At 45.3% G+C, this 17737-nt stretch overlaps 1 protein-coding gene across 1 annotated transcript in view; it reads right to left on the bottom strand.

Annotated features, from left to right (window-relative positions):
• The window catches only part of GTF2F1 (general transcription factor IIF subunit 1), a 31215-nt gene extending 13491 nt beyond the window's left edge, over positions 1-17724 (bottom strand). Inside the window, exons 1-9 of the mRNA XM_040346585.1 lie at positions 17583-17724; positions 16792-16836; positions 14031-14077; positions 11205-11277; positions 6860-7053; positions 6592-6762; positions 3715-3923; positions 1243-1381; positions 1093-1157 (exon numbers count right to left, since the gene is read on the bottom strand). Coding sequence (XP_040202519.1) covers positions 1093-1157; positions 1243-1381; positions 3715-3923; positions 6592-6762; positions 6860-7053; positions 11205-11277; positions 14031-14077; positions 16792-16803 — 910 coding nt within the window. The 5' untranslated portion in view covers positions 16804-16836; positions 17583-17724. The remainder of the gene's footprint in view (positions 1-1092; positions 1158-1242; positions 1382-3714; positions 3924-6591; positions 6763-6859; positions 7054-11204; positions 11278-14030; positions 14078-16791; positions 16837-17582) is intronic.
• Positions 17725-17737: the final 13 nt, after the last annotated feature.

Genomic DNA, 17737 nt, shown 5'->3' with positions numbered 1-17737 from the left:
GTATTCTGGGACACACAGGTCCCAGAAGACAACGGGGGGAGCTCACCGAAGAGGAGGATGTGACTTCGTGGTACACTCGGTACTTCCAAAAAGATAAGAAAGAAAAAAAAAAAAACATTAAAATATCCAAAAATTAGGTGTTGAGGTGGTCTTCCGTTTAAGACCACCTCTCAAAAATGGGTGGAACTCTGTTTTAACCACTTCAATACCAGATAGATACTTACACCCCCTTCCTACCCAGGCCAATTTTCAGCGCTGTCGCACAATTGCGCAGTCATGCTAAACTGTACCCAAGCAAAATTTTTATAATTTAGTTCCCACAAATAGAGCTTTCTTTTGGTGGTATTTGATCACCTCTTATTTTTTGCTAAAAGAAAAAAAACAAAAAAACACAAAGGTTTTCTTTTGTTTCCGTTACAAAATTGTAAATAAGTAAGTTTTCTCCCTCACTGATAAGGCGGCACTGACAAGGCGGCAACAATGGGCACTGGTAGGCGGCACTGAAAGGCTGCACTTATGGGTGGCACTGATAGATGGCACTGGCAGGCATTGTGGATGGGCACTGATTGGCAGCTGCCTGGGCATCGATTGGCATATCCCTGGTGGTCTAGGGTGGCATACCTGGTGGTCCAGTGTGGGTGGCCATCCCTGGCTGTCCTGGGCAAGCATCCGAGGGGGGAGGGGGGGCTGCGCTAACAATCAGCACAGACTGCCCTGTCAGGAGAGCAGCCGATCGGCTCTCCTCTACTCACATCTGTCAGACGTGAGTGAGGAAAAGCCGATCAACGGCTCTTCCCATTTACATCGCGATCAGCCGCGATTGGACACGTCTGATCACGTGGTAAAGAACCTCCGTCAGAGGCTCTTTACCGAGATCAGTGTAGCAGTGTGTCAGACTAACACACCGCACCACCGATCGCCGTGATGAGCGCCCCCACAGGCGCGCGGCGGCTGTTATCCTGCTGGACGTCATATGACGTCCAGTCAGGATAAAAGAACCACCGCTCGGCCGTCATTCTGCTATAGGCCGGACGGGAAGTGGTTAAACAAAGATTCCCAGGTTAGAATACACCTAGTGGATTTCGCTTTTACCTTTAGGAACATCCTGATCCTCCTTGGTGACTTTGGGCTTGCCAGGAAGTTCCTCATCTGAGCTGCTGCAGAAATATAAAGTGAAGGTCAGTTGTCTTTACTCGCCATATGCTGAGGATATAAATCATTGGAAACGCGAGTCTCTATTACCTGCTCTTATCGGACATGTAGTCTACTTCCTGTCCTTCAAAGTCGCCATCATCACTGTCCTCTATGCCTTCGTCAGCCTGCTTCTTCTTCTTTTTCTTATTTTTTGCATTTTTCTTCTTAGTCTTTGTCCGTTGCTCATCTTGAATGAAAGAAAAATGAATGCATGATGGGTACTGCACATCTATAAACCCTTGTATGGATCAAAGGATCTATAGTAATGTAATGCAATAGTTGCAAGATCGCAGAGCCGCACCACTGCACCAGACCTGCTCCTTTCACCTGTCCACAGATAAACAGGGTGCCGAGAAAGAAACTCATCCTGGCTCACCGTTATAAGTAATAGTCTTCACTCTTCCAATTACTTTTATTCCAACATCAACAGTATGGCTGCAAATATGGCGTCTCCATCCAAAGAAACCACTCCCTTTCTTACGCGTTTCACTACCAGATTACTTGATCACAAGGCCATACTGTTGATGCTTCTATAAAAGTAAGTGGAGAGCGGATTGCGGCGCTCATTCGTCTGTTAAACGTAATGCAATACAGTAATACCTCCGTTTACGAGTAACGCGTTATACAACCATTTTGAAAGACGAGCAACATATAAAAATAAAAAAAAAACCCTGTCTCGATATACAAGCAGTAGTTTTACTGTAAAAACAAGAGAGTTACGCTCACAATGTTAAGACCCCTTTCACACTGGGTTGGTTTGCAGGCGTTATAACGCTAAAAATAGCGCCTGCAAACCGACCTGAAACAGCCGCTGCCGTCTCTCCAATGTGAAAGCCCCCGAGTAAAAAAAAAAGTCCTGCTAGCAGCATCTTTGGAGCGGTGAAGGATCTTGCAGCGGCAGGACACCTCTAAAGACTGGTTTCCCTTACAGGCAATGGCGGCGGCAACACCTGAGAGCCGACAGAAACATTGGCTGGGGTGCTGACATCGCTGGATTCCAGGACAGGTAAGTGTTCTAATATTTAAAAAAAAAACGAAAGCGGCTACACTATGTAAAAAAAATTGCTGGGGTGGGGGGTGGAACTCCGCTTTAATTGATGGTCTTGGAATCCTTTGTAAAAAAAATAAAAATAAATTGGATTTTTATGAAAACATAATTTGATTTAAAAAAAGAAGTTAGAACTTTATTTATAAAGGCCAGAAGAGAATACAATCTGCTGGGTACTGTAGCCCACCAGAGGGAACCCATGCCTTGAGTATCTCCCTTGGATGACCAGATCCTATACAGCAGTAGTTAAAAAAAAAAAAAAAAAACACACACAGCACACAAAAATAAACCCTGGAAGACCATGGCATAAAGCCCTTCCAGCGTCGCCCAGTCACCGCCGAGATCTTCCCTCTGCCCAGTGTTGCCAACCGTCCGTATATTTACAGACAGTCCGTAAAAACGGTCACTTTTTCCCCCCCGTTCGTAAATGTCCGTGGTTGTGGGAATGTGCCAGTAAAAATAGCCGAGATCGGTTCAGCTTGGAACTGCACATGGAGATTGGAGGCAGGGGGGTGATGGTGGCACCGCAGAGGGGGATGGAGGCAGGTGGGAGATTGGAGGCAGGGGGTGTTGGTGGCACTGCAGAGGGTGGGGGATGGAGACAGAGGTTGTTGGTGGCACTGCAGAGGGTGGGGGGTGGAGACAGGAGTTGTTGGTGGCACTGCAGAGGGGAGTGGAGGCAGGGGATGATGGAGGCAGGGGGTGTTGGTGGCACTGCAGAGGTGGAGGGTGGCACCGCAGAGGGGGAGGATTCAAGACAGGGGGTGTTGTTGGCACCGCAGAGGGGGATGGCGGCAGGGGACGAAGGAGGCAGGGGGTGATTGGAAGCAGGGGGAGATTGTGACACCACAGAGGGGGGTGAAGGCATGGGGTGTTGTTGGCAGAGGGGGATGGAGGCAGGGGGTGATGCGACTAAATAATTTGCCCTTATATCGAAAATAACAAAAATATGTTTTTTTACCTTAATATCGACCTTAAAATCACATTGCTATTTGCCAAGCGTACTTGTTTGTGGCCTAAATACTGAAATTTGCACCCAAAAATGTAATTTAGTAACTTTTGAGAAATGCCAGTAAAAACGTGGCAGCGCCAGTAAATTTCGTGTGTCGTGCCAGTAAATTTCAATCTGGTAGGTTAGCAACACTGCCTCTGCCTTTTTTCCAGGTTTGTGGGCTCCGGCGCTGTGAGTGGCCGAAACCGGGATGACGTCACTCCCGCGTACAAGAAGCTCTGACACGGTATGCCAGGCCTTCAGATGCATGCGCCGGTGATGTCAGCGGCTGCATGCAGGGTGAATATCTCCTAAACGCGCACGTTTACCTGTAGGTAAGCCTTATTATAAGATTACCTCTACCTAAAAATAAAGCAGGCTTTACTACCGCTTTCATTTTTTTTTACTGAAGGCACAAGACTCCACCCACCAATTCCTTCTTACAGACGACCCCATAGCTTGATCTCCTCTGCTCCCTCACCTTCATCTCCGCTGCCCTCGCTCTCGCTGGAGCTCATCTCTAGGTCATCTTCCAGATCGTGGATTTTCAGGTCACTCTTCTTCTTTTTCTTGCTTTTCCCACCCTTGTCTTGTTTTCCGCCACCTTCCTCATCATCATCACCCTCTCCGCCTTGGTCCTTCAGGCGGCGCTGCTGCATGATGGTGAAGTGGTTCAGGATTTTGTTTCGCCTAAACAAAAACATTGAAGGGAGATTTAAGGCGTGTTGGATTGCCGTTGCTGGTGCCACCGTGGGCTTTTTTCTTTAGATGTTGCCATTATTCTGTGTTGGGAGGAAAGAAGCAGCCAGTTTGCTTCTTGGAAAACGATAACGCTCAATAACACAAAAAAAGAAAAGAAAAAAAGAAAAGAAAAAGAAAAGAAAACAGCACCACTTTGTGGTCACTTTAGTTCCTGCATCTCTCATACAAGGCCAATTTTGCAGGCATGTATTTCAAGTGCTGCATGATTTCCTTACTTAGGGAAATGTAAACACTCACCAATTGCTTGTCAGGCCATAGGGCCAATTTACAATTTTTGCATTGCAAGACTGCATGGTAATGCACATAACACAACACCGACATTCCTCTTGAATGGTCCCCCAACGAATTCTGTGATGAATGCAACACCTGTGGCAGCCGGTTTTCTTCACTAGGCTGTCTAAAGCCCTGTACACACGATCGGTTTGTCTGATGAAAACAGACCGATGGACTGTTTTTATCGGACAAACCGATTGTGTGTGGGCCCCATTGGTTTGTTTTCCATCGGTGAAAAAAAAATAGAACATGTTTTAAATTTTTCCTATGGATAAAAAAAACGATCGTCTGTGTGGAAGTCCATCGGTTAAAAATCCACACATGCTCAGAAGCATTTTTCTCAGCACATCATAGTGTTTTAAGTCACGCGTTTTGGCGCGGTTGGATTTTTGACTGATAGTGTGTAGGCAAGACTGATGAAAGTCAGCTTCATCGGATATCCAACGAAAAAAATCCATCGGATTAGATTCCCGATTCAGATACCCGATCGTGTGTACAGGGGTTTACTACTATGTTATCCAATGTTTGTGGCGATACCGCATGTGTGGTTTGAATGCCGTTTACATATGCAGGCGTGACCTACCTATGCGTTCACTTCTGCAAACGAGCATGCGGGGACAGGTTCGCTTAAATTTTTTTTTTTTTTAATAGTAATTTTACTTTTATTGTTCTATTTTGATTAAAAAAAAATTTTTTTTTTTAAATTATGATCACTTGTATTCCTATTACAAGATCTCACCTCTAGGCTAATAAATAAAAAATCTCAGCTTCCCAGCTGAGGTAGCAAATTTTTTTTCAAATGACGGCATAACATCACGCCCGGCCCCTGAACAATCATAGAAACTTTGAGGACAGTCAGGGCTGCCGGTAATCTCCATTGTCAACATCTAGCGTGCCGGTCGGTTCCTTCTCCGGCTCACCGATCGCACGGGTGAGTCAGTAGAAGCACCGGGGGGGAATGGGACATACCCTCCCGCTGCCTGCAAGAACGAATCAAGTGGCTGAACAACCGTTACGATTGATCTTACAGTGTAGGGAATCGCCGTCTCTAAAAGAAGATATCTGAATGATGCCTGTAACCGTGGGCATCATTCAGATATTCCCACTCAAAGTCTACAGTATCATATGACGTTGGGCGGGCGGGAAGTGGTTAAAGCGAATTCCATCCAGCATACTGCCGACATGTACAGCATGCTGTTTTTTCGCTGTACATACCGCCGTATAGCTATTTTTTCCCCCTGCTTCCGGGTAGTGGATCCCGCGGGACTGGGCGTTCCTATTCAGAGACTAAGTGATCGACGGGATGACAAAAGCTTCCCCCGGCGCATAAGCGCGTCACCAGTTTCCGAAAGAAGCCGAACTGCGGGTCGGCTCTATACGGCGCCTGCGCACCGATGTTCGGCTTCTTTCGGAAACTGGTGACGCGCATTATGCGCCGAGGGGAAGCTTTTGTCATCCCGTCAATCACTTAGTCTCTGAATAGGAACGCCCAGTCCCGCGGGATCCACTACCCGGAAGCCGGGGGGGAAAATAGCTATACGGCGGTATGTACAGCGAAAAAAAAAAAAAAACAACATACTGTACATGTCGACAGTATGCTGAATGGAATGGTATATACATGTTTTTAGGGTGAACCTCTGCTTTAAGCAGCCTTGTAAGATTTAAAAGTTACTCATTTTGCATTTTTGTATGTGTGCGCTATTCTCTGTGGAATATATATATATATATATATATATATATATATATATATATATATATATATATATATACATACACACACACACACGCAACTACACTTTTGCTTTAACCTTTAAAGCGGAGTTTCGCCCCAACAAAAAAAAAATAATTTAAAAGTCAGCAGCTACAAATACTGCAGCTGCTGACTTTTAATATATATGGATACTCACCTGTCCAGGGCGCCCGCGATGTCGGCACCCGAAGCCGATCTGTCCCTCAGCTCTGGGGGGGAGGCGCTGCCACCTTCAGTAAGGGAATCGGGAAGTGAAGCCTGCGCAATTTCACTGGTCCCTGCCGTCTTCTGGGACCTGTGTGTCTCCTAAAAGACAGCAGGGGGGGACGGAGGAGGGGCCGGACATGGTTTAGATCGCTGCAGATACTGTTGCGATCTATGCCCGGAAGTGGGGGCAAATACCTGGATTACACGTATCTGCTCCCTCTTCCCCCCTGAAAGGTGACAAATGTGACTCCGGAGGGGGGGGAGGAATCCGAAAAGCGGAAGTTCCATTTTTGTGTGGAATTCCGCTTTAATGGCCCATTTAAAAAAAAAAAATTGGCATATTTTATCACTAAGCAAGGCCCTTACCTTTCCCATTCCTGTTCGGCCTCTTCTGCAGTCAGCGTCCGATGCTTGGCCACTGGAGTAAAATTGTACCAGTTGGAGACTGGGAACGCTTCAAACGCTCCATCTGGACACTGGGTGAAGATGAAGTAGGAGGCATTCTCCGTGACTCCGCCTTTTTTAATTCCTTTAAACCTGGGAAGACAAGACAAGACACGCACTGACTGCTGTCCTTAAACTAAAGGCCACGGTTTCACCTTGTCAGAGAGCATCTCCCTGCATTTAGACTTACTTGCGTCCAGCCTTGCCGTTAACCCTCAGCATCCAGGGCTGGTCGTCCACCTTGAACTGTTTGAGAATGATGCCGTATTTCTTGCGTCTGGACTCCTCCCTCAGCTTGCGATTAAACTCGCTCCCAGCCCCAGCGTCAGGCAGTTCCTCATCCTGGTACATTTTCTTAGCACTCAGGTCACGCTCCATGCGAGCCTGGATTGTAGAGAAAAACATCCGCCATAAAAGTGGAAGTTTATGTCATAGAACAGTCCTGCTAATATCTACAACATTCCATTTCACAATTCCCAACAGCTTCCCTTCCTTCCATTTCCACCTTTATTACTCAACAGAAGAATGTGGGCCTTTTCTGAAGACATCTATGCCAGCGTTTCTCAACTCCAGTCCTCAAGGCGCCCCAACAGCTCATATTTTTAGGCTTTTACCATTATTTTGCACAGGTGATTTGATCAGTTTCACTGCCTTAGTAATCACCACAGCCGTTTCATCTGAGAGAAATCCTGAAAACATGACCTGTTGGGGTGCCTGGAGTTGAGAAACACTGATCTATGCTACATGGAGGACTTTTTATCACTTAAGGACCGCCTAACAACGATATACGTTGGCAGAATGGCACCGCTGGGCACAATCACGTACCTGTACGTGATTGTATAAAGCCCAGCGGTGGGTCGCGGGCGTGCTCCCATGACCCGGTCCGAAGCTCCGTGACTGGGACCGCGGGACTCGCGGACCCGATCGCCGCTGGAGTCCCGCGATCGGTCCCCAGAGCTGAAGAACGAGGAGAGCCGTGCGTAAACACGGCTTCCCCGTTCTTCACTGTGGCGGCGTCATCGATCGTGTGTTCCCTAATATAGGGATGCACAATCAATGACGTCAGACCTACAGCCACACCCCCTTACAGTTGTAAACACAAATGAAGTCACACATAACCCCATCAGCGCCCCCCTAGTGGTTAACTCCCAAACTGCAATTGTAATTTTCACAGTAAAACAATGCATTTTAAATGCATTTTTTGCTGTGAAAATGACAATGGTCACAAAAATGTGTCAAAATTGTCCGAAGTGTCCGCCATAATGTCGCAGTCACGAAAAAAAAATTAAAAAATAATCGCTGATCGCTGCCATAAGTAGTAAAAAAAAAAAAAGAATTAATAAAAATGCAATAAAACTATCCCCTATTTTGTAAACACTATAAATTTTGCGCAAACCAATCGATAAACTTATTGCGATTTTTTTTTACCAAAAATAGGTAGAAGAATACGTATCGGCCTAAACTGAGAAAAAGAAAAGTTATATGTTTTTGGGGGATATTTATTATAGCAAAAAGTAAAAAATATTGCATTTTTTTCAAAATCGTCGCTCTATTTTTGTTTATAGCGCAAAAAATAAAAACCGCAGAGGTGATCAAATACCACCAAAAGAAAACTCTATTTGTGGGAAAAAAAGGACGCCAATTTTGTTTGGGAACCACGTCGCACGACCGCGCAATTGTCAGTTAAAGAGACACATTGCCGAATCCCAAAAAGGGGCCTGGTCCTTTACCTGCATTTTGGTCCGGGTCCTAAGTGGTTAAAGTGACCCTGTTGCTTTTTTTTTTTTTTTAAAAGAAAGCCCTTGAAAAAGGAGACCTGTTATACCGCCTTGTTCCACTGCCCATGCCTGAGATCTTTGCCGAAGGTGTGGCTGTTCAGGAGCCACAAACACATTAGTGATGCAGGGACTGCTGGATGGAACTCCAATGTGCAAGGAGTTCGCAGGCATCCGAAACAACTTGGAAGCGTGGATGTGAAGATTCTTCAGGGAACTGTAGCTCTTAAACAGAATCCAAAAAAGGGATGGCGGGACTGAAAAGTATTAAGAGGTCTTTAACCACTTAAGGACCGGACCAATATGCTGCTAAATGACCCAAGGGGTTTTTAAAATTCGGCACTGCGTCGCTTTAACAGACAATTGCGCGCTCGTGCGACGTGGCTCTCAAACAAAATTGGCGTCCTTTTTTCCCCACAAATAGAGCTTTCTTTTGGTGGTATTTGATCACCTCTGCGGTTTTTGCGCTATAAACATAAAAATAGAGCGACAATTTTGTAAAAAAATGCAATATTTTTTACTTTTTGCTGTAATAAATATCCCCCAAAAACATACATAAAAAAAAAAATTTCCTCAGTTTAGGCCGATACGTATTCTTCTACCTATTTTTGTTAAAAAAAAAAAAAAAAAAAAAATCACTTGATCGATGCAGCCGCCACAGTGAAGCACGGGGAAGCCGTGTTTACATACGGCTCTCCCCGTTCTTCAGCTCCGGGGAGCGATCGTGACGGAACGGCTATAAACGAATAGCGGCGCCCTCGTCCCGGATCGCTCCTGAAGCCACGGGAACCGCTGCATGTACGGGGGGGTCCCGATCGGACCCCCGACCCACGTCTAGGCAGGCACGTACAGGTACGTTGATGTGCCTGTCCGTGCCATTCTCCTGACGTAAATGTACATGCGGCGGTCCGGAAGTGGTTAAAATGCCTTGACGGGTGGATGTCAGTCTGGAGGAGTCGGTGCATGCAGACTACCCCCTACACATGTGATCAAGGCTCAATGTTTAAAAGACCTGAAATCCAATGAATGAAAAGGGTGGTCCAGGGACAGTCAAGCTGGGGAGCAAAAGGCTAGACTCTGGGGATCTCCAAACTACGACCCTCCAGCTGTTGCAGAACTACACGTCCCATGAGGCATTGTAAAACTGCCATTCACAGACATGACTAGGAATGATGGGAATTGTAGTTCCTGAACAACTGGAGGGCCACAGTTTGGGCTAGAGGATATCGGACATATTCCAGACAGAAAATAAACCGGCTCTGACTTGCTGCTGCTTCTAATGCACATTGTGAGAAGCTCACAAACCCATTTCCTGTCCAAGGGTGACAACACTCAATGTACTGTATCTGCGGAGGCTACAGAACATCCCCCCTCTCCTGTTCTCCATAGTATAGAGAGGGAGAAAGTACGTACTCAAAAGCTGAGAACAAAGCAAGTGATGTGTAGAGATAGAAAGCACAGATGTTTATCAGCTCACACGATTTCTGGCAGGATTACCATTTGCTTTTTTTGCTTTTATTGAACCTATATAACCAATTACTTTTAATGGTATATTTAACAGACCTAAAGGAAGGAAATAAGAGCAGTTCATAGTTTACATAGACCTCAAATGGTTCCTGTGCTACATTAACCACTTAAGGACTTTGCCTGTTTTTCAGACTCTGTGTTTACAAGATTAAAACATTTTTTATAGAAAATTACTTAGAACCCCCAAACATTTTTTTTTCTAACACCCAAAGAATAAAATGGCGGTCATTGCAATACTTTTTGTCACACCGTTTTTGCGCAGCGGTACTTTTTTTTGGAAAAAAATCACTTTTTTTTTATTGAAAAATAAGACAACAGTTAAGTGAGCCCAATTTTTTTTTTATTGTGAAAGATAATGTTACGCCGGGTAAAATGATACCCAACAAGTCACGCTTTAAAATTGCGCCCGCTCATGGAATGGCGTCAAACTTTTACCCTTAAAAATCTCCATAGGCAACGTTTAAAAAAATTCTACAGGTTGCATCTTTTGAGTTAGAGGAGGTCTAGGGCTAGAATTATTGCTCTTGCTCCAACGATCGTGGCAATACCTCATATGCGGGTGCTACGCTCGTCAGAATGGGGCGCTTTAAAAAAAAATGTGTTTGTTTTAAAAAAAAATTTTTTTTTTTTAAAGTGTAAAAATTAATAAAAGGGTCACTTTTATTCCTATTACAAGAAATGTAAACATCCCTTGTAATAGAAAAAAGCATGACAGGTCCTTTTAAATATGAAAATATGAAAAAAGACCTCAGAGCTAATATTTAGAAAAAAAAAAAACAAAAAAAAAATTGTCATTTGAAAAAAAATGACAACAGGAAAATATGCCTTTAAGAAGCATGGGCGGAAGTGACATTTTGATGTTGCTTCCGCCCTGCTATGCTATGGAGACGGCCATCTTGCCCTCACTCATATCCCAGCAATGCAGGCTGAAGGACCCGATCGCCTCCGCCGATGGCTCCGGTAAGCGGTGGAGAGTGGCGGGAGGGGCCCCCTCTACCCCCACCAATAACTGTGATCCTGCGGCGAATTCACCACGGAGACAACCGTTTACAGGACCGCTCACAGTAAAGATGAATATCTTGGTGGTGGCAGCGGCTGCCGTTACTGAGATATCCATCTTTAAAGTGCAGACGTATATGTACGTGAACCGGTCCTCAAGTGGTTAACAAAGCACTAAAAGAAGCAGAGATGACTGCGGTTAAACATCGGGAAGATACAGCATATGTTGTGTACCTGGTTCCATGTAGCGAAGTCCACTTTATCTGCAGAATTGAAGGCCATGACGTTGTACCTCTTACTGGGGTTCCTGTATAAGAGAGGGACATATGAAATTACCGCTGTACACATTATGAAATGATACTTACAAAGTGAACCTGTTAGCTAATAGATACACACACATATATATATATATATATATATATATATATATATATATATATATATATATATATATATATATATATATATATATATATACATACATACACACACACACAAATATATATATATATTTAATCTTGCTTAAAGAGGAAGTAAACTCATCTCTGACTTGTGCCTATAATAAGGCTTACCTATAGGCAGTGTAAAATATATACATTCCTTCTGACCCTTGTGTCGTAGTATGCGACGCATACTAGCACATTAGAAGTTCACCTTTCGGGGAAAATAAGGCCAGTGGTGTACAACCGCTTTAAAGTGAAACGACCCTAAACATACAGCCAGAGCTACAATGGAATGGTTTAGATCAAAGCATATTCACGTGTTAGAATGGCCCAGTCAAAGTCCAGACCTAAATCCAAATGAGAATCTGTGGCAAGACTTGAAAATTGCTGTTCACAGACGCTCTCCATCCAATCTGATAGAGCTTGAGATATTTTACAAAGAAGAATTGGCAAAAATGTCCCTCTCTAGATGTGCAAATGAGACATCCCCAAAAATACTTGAAGTTGTAATTGCAGAGAAAGGAGGTTCTACGAAGTATTCACTCAGGGGGGCTGAATACAAATGCACCCCCCACACTTTTCACATTTGTAAAAAAAAAAAAAAAAAAAAAAATTGAAAACCATTTATCATTTTCCATCCACTTCACAATTATGTGCCACTTTCTCTTGGTCTATCACATAAAATACATTTACGTTTTTGGTACTAACATGACAAAATTTGGAAAATTTCAAGGGGTATGAATACTTTTTCATCTCGTGTTTGTTCTTGGATTAAGTTTTTGTTTTGTAACTTTTTTGGATGTCAGCAACCTGCTCAATTAATAAAGGGCAAGTGTTTTTTACTGCACCATGAAGTTTTTCCTTCTTTTTTTTTTTCATCATTCTACCTATTGCCTACTGAACGCCCCATCTGCTGTCCTGAGAGGAGACGGTGTATGTGCACCCAGGATTCCAGCGATTCACCCTGAAGGTTGCGGGAAAACAACCAAAGGCTGTTCCCTGCTGAGGATTGATCTCCACGTTTGGAGCCAGACGAATCATCCTGTAAGTGTGGAGCTGATTTGATCTCTGTAATGGGGGGTCCATCTGTTCCGGTAAGCGGCCACCTTATCTATTTAAAGTGGGGGTTCACCCTAAAATTAACTTTTTGGCTAACCTATCTCTAGCCTTAATAAAGGCTTGTAACGTTGTCATTTTTTTTTTTTTAAGGTGTACACTTTACCTGTCTTCAGCCGCACTTCCGGGTCTTCTTCCTTGCGGGGAGTGGGCGTGTCGTTCTTTTCCCCGACGGGGAGCTCTGCGCAATGTCTCCTGGGAGTGAGTGTAGATCCTCCCAGGAGACGATTGACGTGCGGGTCAAGCACGTCATCGCCTTCCGAAAATATCCGACGGGGACTCGGCTCTTTACGGCGCCTGCGCCTGCCGTGTAGAGCTGACTGCGCAGGCGCCGTAAAGTGCCGAGTCCCCCTCGGATATTTTCGGAAGGCGATGACGCGATTGACCCGCACGTCAATCATCTATGCGTCGTCTTAGGAACGCCTACTCCCCGGGGGAGCGAGAACAAGTAAGCAGGGTGAAAACGGCGAAAAAACGTAAGTACAGGCGAAAAAAAAAAAAAAATACAGCATACTGTTGATGTCAGCAGTATGCTGGATATAACAGTCTATAGATGTTTTACTCACTAATTAGTACCTCTCAATATAATTTTTGTGTTTTCTATGGATTTGAATATATATATATATATATATATATATATATATATATATATATATATATATATATATATATACACACACACACACACACACACACACACACACACATATACACATACACACACACCACGCACTTTTTTGCCCTGAAAATCAGGGCAAAATCGTGGGTGCGCGATATACGCCGATACCCGCGCTTTGTTCGAACCACTGCGCCGACATATACCGAGCGCAGTACACTCGTGTATAGTCGGGCAGGCTCGGCTCCTCTCGCGGTCACGTCCTGTACGCAGGAGGAGCCGAGCCCGCCCGACTATACCCGAGTGTACTGCGCTCGGTATATGTCGGCGCAGTGGTTCGAACACAGCACGGGGATCGAGCGGGGATGGCCGCAGAAGGACGCCGGACCGGACGAGGCCGCCGGGCAGGATGCGATGGACGACGGGCAAAACACCGACGAGGGGCATCCAAACTAAGGTTTTTTTTTTCAGGAATCTTCCTTCAAGTTCGGGGGTGCGCGCTATACGCCTGGGCGCGTTATAGCCCGATAAATACGGTATATATAATATATATAAATATTTTTTTTTCTATAATTATTTACACATAATTCTTCTGTGTCACATAGTCGCTGAGATATGTGACTTTCAGGTTGCGCATTAACATATATCCTTTTTCACAATTAGTAAATCTCTGCAGTACATCCTATTTGTTGTCGCTTTAAAATTCTCCCCTGCTGGACCACATATCACCGTCATAAACTGCTCATGTGAGAAATGTCCGACGTCAGCAGCTGCTTCTTGGCTTTGGACAAGTTATGAGAAAACACCACGGTCTTTTCCTGGGGATTGTAAAAAACAAAGCCAGACCTCCATGGATAGTCCCTGGATCACTGTATTGATTCTCACCTGGGAACGCGAACGACATACTCCGTCACAGACTGAGCGCTTCCCCCCTGCAAGACAAAGACCAAGTGAGAACGGGAACAAACATGGCAATGTGTCATGGCTGCAGATCATCACGTTATCATTTTTAATATCACGTACAATAAAGTTTAAGTGAATTTGGTTGATTTAATCTGCTTAACGCCCGGACCATTATGCAGGTAAAGGACCTGGCCCCTTTATGCGATTCGGCACTGCGTCGCTTTAACTGACAATTCCGCGGTCGTGCGACGTGGCTCCCAAACAAAATTGGCGTCCTTTTTTTTCCCCCACAAATAGAGATTTCTTTTGGTGGTATTTGATCACCTCTGCAGTTTTTATTTTTTGTGCTATAAACAAAAATAGAGCGACAATTTAAAAAAAAAAAATCAATATTTTTTACTATAATAAATATCACCAAAAAATATATAAAAAAAACGTTGTTTTGCCTCATTTTAGGCCAATACGTATTCTTCTACATATTTTTGGCAAAAAAATAAATAAAATCGCAATAAGTGTTTGATTTGTAAACGCTATAACTTTTGCGCAAACCAAATAAGGGATAGTTTTATGGCATTTTTATTAATTGCTTTTTTTACTAGTAAAGATCAGCGATTTTTTTCATTATGGCGGACACATCGGACAATTTTGACACATTTTTGGGACCATTGTCATTTTCACAGCGAAAAGTGCTATAAAAATGCACTGCTTATTGTAAAAATGACACTGGCAGTGAAGGGGTTAACCACTAGGGGGCGCTAAAGGGGTTAAGTGTGTGATATTGTGGGTTTCTTACTGGAGGGGGGGGGGGGGGCTGGACATGTGACGTCACTGATCGTCGTTCCCTACGACAGGGAACAGACGATCAGTGACAAGCCACAGAGAAGAACGGGGAAGGTTTGTTTACACTCACCTCTCCCCGTTCTTCAGCTCCTGTGACCGATCGCGGGACACTGGCGGCGATCGGGTCTGTGGGTCCCGCGGTCACGGAGCTCAGGACTAGGTCGCGAGCATTTCTCGACCCACGGCTGGGCTCTTAAAGGCAACGTACCTGTACGTGCTTGTGCCCAGCCGTGCCCTTCTGCCGATGTGAAGGGGTCCTTAAGTGGTTCAAGTCCTAATAGAGGTTTTCAGCAAAAATGCATAAAGTGAAACTTTGCAGATTTTGCTGGGCGCATGTTCGGTCAACAATGTCAAAGATCGAACCACACATCAGTTAGGATGTCACACCATTCTATCCCAAAAAAAAAAAACGGAGCTCATAATATTGCCTCCCTCCCACGTGCCCCGTCCCCCGATAAGATCGATGGCACAAATATCAATCCGTCCCCACAGGCCAGGGTGTTCGGTGTAATCCTGGACTCTGAACTCTCCTTTCGGACCCACATCCAATCACTGTCCAAATCTTGCCCCCACAACCTCCGTAACATCTCCAAAATACGCCCCTTCCTAACCAATAGCACCGCAAAGCTTCTAATCCACTCCCTGGTCATCTCTTGCCTCGACACTGCAACTCCCTTCTTATTGGATTACCTTTACATAGGCTATACCCCCTTCAGTCCATCATGAACGCTGCTGCCAGACTCATCTACCTTGCCACCTGTTTAGTGTCAGCTACTCCACTCTGTAGTGGGGTAGATGTTCCTGTAGCCGCACATAGAAGCAGACCCACTAGTTACAGTGTATGGCAACCTCAGCCTGAGCTCCAACTAGGCCACACCCCCAGCATGTTTTGCTCTGCCCCTGTCAGCTTAATCATGGAAGAACATCCCCACGATTAAGCTCCAAGGGTCGAAACGTGTTGGAGGTGTGGCCTGGTTGGAGTCCAGGCTGAGGTTGCCCTACACCATAACTAGTGGGTCTGCTTTGATGTGAGGATACAGAGACATCTACCCCACTACACACTGATGTCTGGGACAACCACCTTCCCCAGCCGGGACACTCACAGCAGTGGACAGAGGACTAAAACCCCTTCAAAGCCTGAGCGGCTCACATACTATTTACCTAGCTACCCCACTCTGCCAACCCCTTCACTGGCTGGCACTCATCCAGTTACAACTTACAAAGCCATCCTCAACTCCACCCCCAACCACATCCCTAACCTAGTCTCAAAATACCAACCAAATCATTCTCTTCGTTCCTCCCAATACCTCCTGTTCGCTAGCTTCCTCGTCACCTCCTCCCAAGACCTCCTGTTCTCCCTCGTCACCTCCTCCCAAGACCTCCTGTTCTCCCTCGTCACCTCCTCCCAAGACCTTCTGTTCTCTAGCTCCCTTGTCACCTCGTCCCAAGACCTTCTGCTTCCTTGTCACCTCCTGCCAAGCTCTCCTCCAGGACTTCTCACGAGCCTCTCCCATCCTATGGAACTCCCTACCCCAATATGTCTATCTCCTACTCTGTCCACTTTTAGGTGATCCCTGAAAACCCTTCTCTTCAGAGAAGCCTATCCTGCCCCCATCTAACAACTGTACTTTTATTTTCTCCATCAGCTCATCCCCCACAGTCATTACTTGACCTTCCCTTTTAGATTGTAAGCTATAACGAGCAGGGTCCTCCGATTCCTCCTGTATTGAATTGTATTCTAAAAGTGTACTGTCTGCCCTCACGTTGTAAAGCGTTGCGTAAACTGTTGGTGCTATATAAATCCTGAATAATAATAATAGCCACCTAAAACTCAAGTCGTGGGACTGAACCCACTTTTGGAGATCCTGTGTACGGTCTGTTTGATGGTAACAATGACACTTACCAGGGACGTCATAGTTGGAAACCAATTATCACCCAAGCTCCACACCTGGAATACAGAGGATACAATTCATGGAATTAAAACGGATGAATAGGAGGGCACAGGAAAGAGAAGAAGAGCAAACATGATACACAGGTGAGGAGGGGGTGGGGATTATACAAGGATGGAGGTCTCAGGGGGATACAAGAGAGTCAGGAAGTCTAGGCAAAACTTGGGGAGAAGTAGAACTTTGCAGGCATGGTATAGCAATAGCATTAGCCGGCCTGTAAAGAGAACTCTAAACATTTCCCCCATCCATGCTAAACAGACAGAGCAATCTCCATTGACAGCCATTGTATTCCAACACCCGGGAACCTGCCGCTGTCAGAACACCTGAACATGGGCTCCCCCGATCAATGGGCCGCAGTCGACCCCGACCCCCCAATCAATGGGCCGCAGTCGACCCCGACCCCTCAATCAATGGGCCGCAGTCGACCCCGACCCCCCAATCAATGGGCCGCAGAGTCACCCCCCCGGATCAATGGGCTGCAGTCACCCAGCGCTGTGAAGAGTCCTCTGACTCCTCTTTACATCTCCAGATCCATGATGCACAGCACAAAAAAATAGAAGGCAGGTCATCTCACTTCACAAAAATGACTAGAGACACGGATACTGCTCTATGGAAAGGCCTGAGCTGGTGACTCAATCAGAGCTGATAGAAGGATGGGGAGAATGAAGAACAATGGCTGCATACAGGTGATCAGTGAGGACAGGCAGGGATGAAGATGTCAGTGAAGGGTGAGGATGGACATTACCGGTATATTCGGGGCTCCTGTCTCGATCCTCACTCGGTCCAGTCACAGAATTATCCGGTTACAACACAGAAAATCGTCTTCCTCGCACATCTACGCACGTTTCCGGCTTTGCACACACGACTTCCGGTGTAACCAGGAAGCTCACGATCGGCCAT

The sequence above is a fragment of the Rana temporaria genome, chromosome 3, assembly GCF_905171775.1.
Source record: "Rana temporaria chromosome 3, aRanTem1.1, whole genome shotgun sequence".
Taxonomy (NCBI): domain Eukaryota; kingdom Metazoa; phylum Chordata; class Amphibia; order Anura; family Ranidae; genus Rana; species Rana temporaria.
The sequence above is the reverse complement of the archived record's forward strand: the minus strand, read 5'-3'. Positions and strand labels throughout refer to the sequence as shown.